Here is a 6,000-nt window from a genome sequence, read left to right as displayed (position 1 = left end):
GCTTGTTTGGAGGTTAGATAGCACAGTGTCCAAGGACGGGCCGGAATTATTTTAGAATGTGTAAATCTAGAGATAGTGGTGGATCAGGGATCTTGCTCTTTTTGCAGCAAGAGCAACATCATTGATTATAAGAGATCCCTCTTAATGGTTCATGAGTAATTTGGAACCCTGTTGACCCATAGAGACTGCCTAAGAGGACTGAGACAGCATGCCCTCCGATTGGTCACACTGCACTCTGTACTGTAAAGTAGTTGGTGAACCAGGCAAGGCAGTCATCAGTAAAAAACAAGGCTACTGATCTGCCGATAATTATTGGTGATTGACAGATTTTTGTCCTGTTTAGCCTCTGGCAAGGTCGATGAAGACGGCTGCATAGTACTGTCTTTTATCGATGGCCGTTATGATATCGTTTAGTACCTTGAGCGTGGCTATTGGTGCCATTGACCTGGCTGGAAACCAGAATTGCACAGCGGAGAAGGTACAGTGTGATTCGAGATGGTCAGTGCCCTGTTTGTTGACTTGGCTTTCGAAGACCTTAGATAGGCAGGGCAGGATGGATATAGGTCTGTAACAGTTTGGGTCCAGGGTGTCTCCCCCTTTGAAGAGGGGGATGACTGCGGCAGCTTTCCAATCCTTGGGGATCTCAGATGATATGAAAGAGAGGTCCTATTAAAACACTACATGAGAAATACGTCATGAACTCACAACAATTGAAAGTGTAGAGTATAAAACAGTACTTAGCCTTATATATTATTAACAGCCACAATAGCGTCGTCTACTGGTAGGTCTATTTTGAATCAATATTTCAACTCGCCACCACACTCTTACCTTCCACTGGTGTTTCCCAACTGCAGTCCTCGGGTTTCCCCAGAAACACGCATTCACATTTTAGAGCCAGACAAGCAAACTTGATTCAATTTGTTAAATCATCCTTTGATTTGTTAAATCAGTCCAGAGCTACAACAACAATGTGTGCTGATTGAACCAAACTAAATAGTTGGAGGATGCTGGGATCAATCCCACTACAGCTCGCATGCTAAGCGAGCGCTCTACCATTTGAGCTAATCCCCCTGTGTCACCAAGTATGAAATCTCAATGACCACACTGCCAAATCCCTCGTCAATAAGAAAGGATACTTTTTAAAAAGTATGCTTGCTTCAGCTGTCTAAAAGTATTTTTCATGGTAGTTCAGTAAAGGTTGAAGTAGTGACTGCAGTAAGCCCAGTGGTGGAAATAGTTGTATTGTTGGGTTAGTGAGTGTTGGGTGTATGATAGCAGAAAAACCTGCGAGTCTGGAGTTCCCCCTGCTGGCTGTCTATGTAATAACATTAGGATCAGTTGATCGTGGGGAAATGCATGTTCGTCGCCCGAAACATGGTCACTGTTTTCCTGTCTTTTGTCGTTCTTATGCTCACTGCGTCTCAGTGGATCGCTCCAAGGCCTTTCTACTGTAAGCAGAGGAGAGGACAGCCTTCCAGTAGAATAAATAGAGTCACAGCTCCCAACATTTACTAATAAATGAACAGCTACAGATCTTTAGCTTGCACTTGTATGTGCTGGAGAACTGTGCTACATACCAGTTATTTACAATATGTAAAAATAAAAGGATAGAAATACATGTATGACTTATTTTATTTTTGTTTTACATTGTAATAAAGCACTTAAATGGTGATCTCTCTTAATGGTTCATGAGTAGTTTGTTATTGTTCAGTGTTTTTCATTGTAAAATGAGAAAGGCAATGTAGCAGTGTGTCTGTGTCCCTGTTCGAAGTTAGTTTCACTCCTATGGTTGCCTGGGTTATCTGTTTTGTTTTGTGCCCTAGCCCATTGACTATGCTCTGTGGCATGGCTGATACTCTGATCAACAGAGGTCAACCTTACATTCATAAAAATAGAATCCTGAGCAAAATCATTCAGAAAAAGAGGTCAAAAGCAGATGAGAACATAAATTCACATCAATGTTTGGAGTCTCCCATTCCACCTACTGGGAAAAGCTTGAGCACAGTTATAAATTCACACACAAAATATATGACATATCAGACAAATTATTTATTGCCTATAACATATAACATAGTTTCTGTAAATAGCTCACTAAATGTTGAAACTGAATCCTGAAAGTTCCATTCTATGCAGCACATTTCTACGTGCAAATTCTTAACGTTCAAATGTTTCGATCTACTGTCCCGCCTGAAGTTATAGTTTGACCAATGGGAATGCCAATAGCTCTTCAAGGACCAATTAAATTGCACATTCCCCACCATGGTCCTTCCTTTACATTATGGCCTGCATTTTGGAATGTCGGGTATCGTTTTAATGTCCCTGCTGAGGACTAGAACATATACTATTCGTACCACATATTTGGTGCTCCCTCATTTTATAGATTTGTAAAGAAAATACGAGCTGTGAACATACTCGGTTCCACAAGATATTACAGCTCAGTGGTGGTCGCGAGGGTGAGGCAATATCAGTAGGGAGAGACCGTGAGGACGAAATTAGGGAAGGGAGTGGGAGGTCTTCCACCTTCTCATCCTAAACAGCAAGCAGTGTACTGTCGACAGCATTGGACTTAAACTCAAACCCAAGGTTCCTAAACGCTATCTGGCTGTTAAGTGCAGCCCGCTCGGGATAAGGCCAGGGACCCGCCGTGGCAGACGTTGGCATTGCGCTTTTGCGGCACCGGTATGGTTTATAATGTGGAACAGTATGTGAGCAAGCCACATTCACATGCTCTCCATAAATGGGGACAATAGGAAATCATTCTCGTATTGGGCATCTTAGCTAGTTAGCAATCAAGCCATCTAATGCGCCGTTTTGGGGCAGATTAAAGAAACTACTGCCCATATTCGAGTCAAGGTATATTTACTGTCTGTGTAGGATTTGGCATAAGGCTCCTTATCGTGAGCGAGCATGGAGGGGCGTTGTGGATTTAGCCAACTTTGCTAGCTAGCTTACTCAGTCCAAGACTTCTGTATTTAACCAGATTTGTGTTTGTTTTAACTTCTTGTATGTTTTCCAACTGTTAAGCATACGTGTTAACATTTTAACTGAGGTACACTTGTTAGTTTGCAGAGGAGTGCTTTCAAGGTTTGCTTGATTTAATGTTGTCAAAGGAAAAACAATCCAGCTAGCCAGCTAAGTAGCCCAGGTCAAGCTCGTGCACCCTAATGAAGGAGTACAAAGTGGTTGTGTTGGGAAGCGGAGGCGTTGGCAAGTCCGCGCTGACTGTCCAGTTTGTCACGGGCACGTTCATCGAAAAATATGACCCTACAATTGAGGACTTCTATCGGAAAGAGATTGAAGTGGACTCGTCGCCTTCGGTGTTGGAGATCCTTGACACGGCAGGGACAGAACAGTTCGCCTCCATGAGAGACCTGTACATCAAGAACGGCCAGGGTTTCATACTTGTCTACAGTCTCGTCAATCAACAGTCTTTTCAGGTAAAGGCCCTTATTACCTGTTACCAATACCTGCCCACATGTCAAGGAGCATAGCTCTTGCTAGCATCACCAGCTATCAAGATGCATTGTACCCATGTTTTAAGTGGGCCCTACTGAGCAATCTCAGTTGTCTTCGTATCATTTTGAGTCGTAACCCCATTGTTGACAAATCAGGAGCCATTTGCAGAGATCCAGCCATAGCCTTAATCCCTACACCTATGGGCTAAATCCAAAATTGTATAAGCTCAACAGGTTGGAAGAATGGCCAATGGGCTGCTACTTAATTCATTGATATACATCAAAGAGCTATGGAGCAATAGTTGTTGCACAAACGTTTTCCCACAGTTCCTGATAATCTCCTTTCTATTCATCCCTAACTCCAGGACATCAGGCCGATGCGAGACCAGATCGTGCGGGTCAAGCGCTTTGAGAAGGTGCCACTGATTCTGGTGGGCAACAAGGTGGACCTGGAGTCTGAGAGGGAGGTTGCAGGTGCAGACGGTCGGGCCCTGGCTCAGGAGTGGGGCTGCCCCTTCATCGAGACCTCAGCCAAGAGCAAGACCATGGTGGACGAGCTGTTTGCTGAGATCGTCCGTCAGATGAACTATGCCACACTGCCAGAGAAACAGGAGCAGTGCTGCACGGCCTGTGTGGTGCAGTAACGGAGTAGGGGGACACTGTCCTCTCCACAACTCTCTCCCAGGTAAGAGGCTGAAGCACTATACTTCACCTTCCACACACTAACACTAAGAAGTGATATTGCACACTGATCGGCTTTTCACTGACAACCGGCAAGAATTCACAGGTTGTCAAAAGACGTCTGGTCCTGGATAGCAGCAGTGAAGAGTTTGTAATGCATGTACAAAAATGTGCAGGGAGATGAGAGGATCAGGGGTGGCACAAAGGGAACCATATGACAGCTCTTAGAAGAAGCAGACGGAAAGGGGGTTTGCTGCATGGACTGATAAAACCGTTGGTTTAGCCTGTTATCATTAGATCAGACAAAGAATGTGGCGTGAAGAAGCCAACTGTCTGAGCAGTGAGCACAGGGGCGGAAAAGAGGAGTGAGGGAAGTGAATGGTTATGTTCATTCAGAGAGACGAGAGACCTATGAGCAAGAGAGGGCAGATCCCGGACAAAGAAAGGAAAATGCTACATCCTGAATAATAAATTGATGTTCCAAAACAGGAAGCAGATTTTCTTCACTGTGAGAACTAACTTCCCCACCCATACAGCAGACACACAGACATACACATTGAGGTATTGGTCGTTGTAACTGAGTTTCACAGTTTACATATTGGTGAAATGCTAATTTCCTTAATTGTAAAGGTGTTAATTACATAGTAATATCTTCATATCTACAAGTGTCTCAACACCTATTGTTTTCAGTCTTTGCTCTACTCTCAGTAACACAGTACTTTTTCTTTTTCCATTGTTGTAAAGTTCCTGCTTTGATGACCTATGACCCCAGGAACCACTTCAGCTCCATCACAACTTTTGACCTCTCCAGCTGGCAGTATTACCTACCAGAGGGCAGATTCTTGTCTGTTCATGAGCCAATTCAAGGGAGTCTTGAGCCTGCCCAACCTTTGTTATCTTGACTGTGGAACACATTCACCTGCAGACTCACTGGCCTTCATGGTTTAGGCCCAGGGAAAACCTACATTTCAATGTATTGGACAGATTTATGAGGATGAAGGGTTGTCTATGGATTTCTATTTTCTCATTTGGGGTTGGAGTCCTGGGGAAATGAGCAGTGGTCTGCTCGGGACCACAGCGTCCCTTTTTGAAGCTGCTCAGTCATTATATCCCCTAGTTTTACTTTGTACTGGAATTGGTTTGTTAAATCTGCTATCTCATTTTGAAGTGATATCAGCCATTATACAGGTTTGGGCCTCGGGACAGAATTCAATCAAACCGTGGTAAATATATGATTGCTGTGCTCTACAGCAGTGTTTACCAAATCACCTGATTTTCAAGTTGTTAGCTAGGTTTCCGACCAATTGGCGACAGATTTTCATAAACGGACTTGTTGCAGGTAGAAATCACTGCGTGATGACGTAGTGCACACACACAATGTACTTTTTTGCAACCGTTTTCATGTATGGAATAAAAATCTAAAGTTCAACGTGTTAGTTTTGTCAACTGTTGTGTTAAATAGCAAATGTGCCAACTCTGGTCTTGGCACGTGCACTCTAACTAACAGACCTCAGAGACCGTGCAGGTAGGCTAGTTTACATTTACATTATTATGGATAACAAAACAAACAAAAAAATTGCATCGATCATCATGTCACCAGAATCAGAGCCTTGATTTTTATTGGAAAGGAACATCAAGATCACCTTGCACTTTCACCACCCTGTGACATCCATCAATTATTTAATATGTATGCTAATAAACTGCATGGTTTCCTGAGTGGTAGTGGGAGGACCACATCATCGCGTGACTCCAAGTTGACTTCGATATGATGGTTATTATATTAATATTTGCGCATAAATGGGTTTCCACCGCTATTTCTCACAATACATTTTACCGACCCCAAAAGAGTCGAACGACTTGTCTG

The 6,000-nt window shown here is 43.4% G+C and overlaps 1 protein-coding gene across 1 annotated transcript; it reads left to right on the top strand.

Annotated features, from left to right (window-relative positions):
• Positions 1–2,275: 2,275 nt before the first annotated feature.
• On the top strand, positions 2,276–5,565 carry LOC135545865 (ras-related protein Rap-2c). Its single transcript, XM_064973812.1, has 3 exons — positions 2,276–3,437; positions 3,821–4,140; positions 4,881–5,565. Exons 1-2 carry the CDS (start codon positions 3,165–3,167, stop codon positions 4,097–4,099), a joined length of 552 nt encoding a protein of 183 aa, XP_064829884.1. The 5' UTR covers positions 2,276–3,164; the 3' UTR covers positions 4,100–4,140; positions 4,881–5,565.
• The last annotated feature ends 435 nt before the right edge of the window (positions 5,566–6,000 follow it).

The sequence above is a fragment of the Oncorhynchus masou genome, chromosome 9, assembly GCF_036934945.1.
Source record: "Oncorhynchus masou masou isolate Uvic2021 chromosome 9, UVic_Omas_1.1, whole genome shotgun sequence".
Lineage (NCBI taxonomy): Eukaryota > Metazoa > Chordata > Actinopteri > Salmoniformes > Salmonidae > Oncorhynchus > Oncorhynchus masou.
The sequence above is the reverse complement of the archived record's forward strand: the minus strand, read 5'-3'. Positions and strand labels throughout refer to the sequence as shown.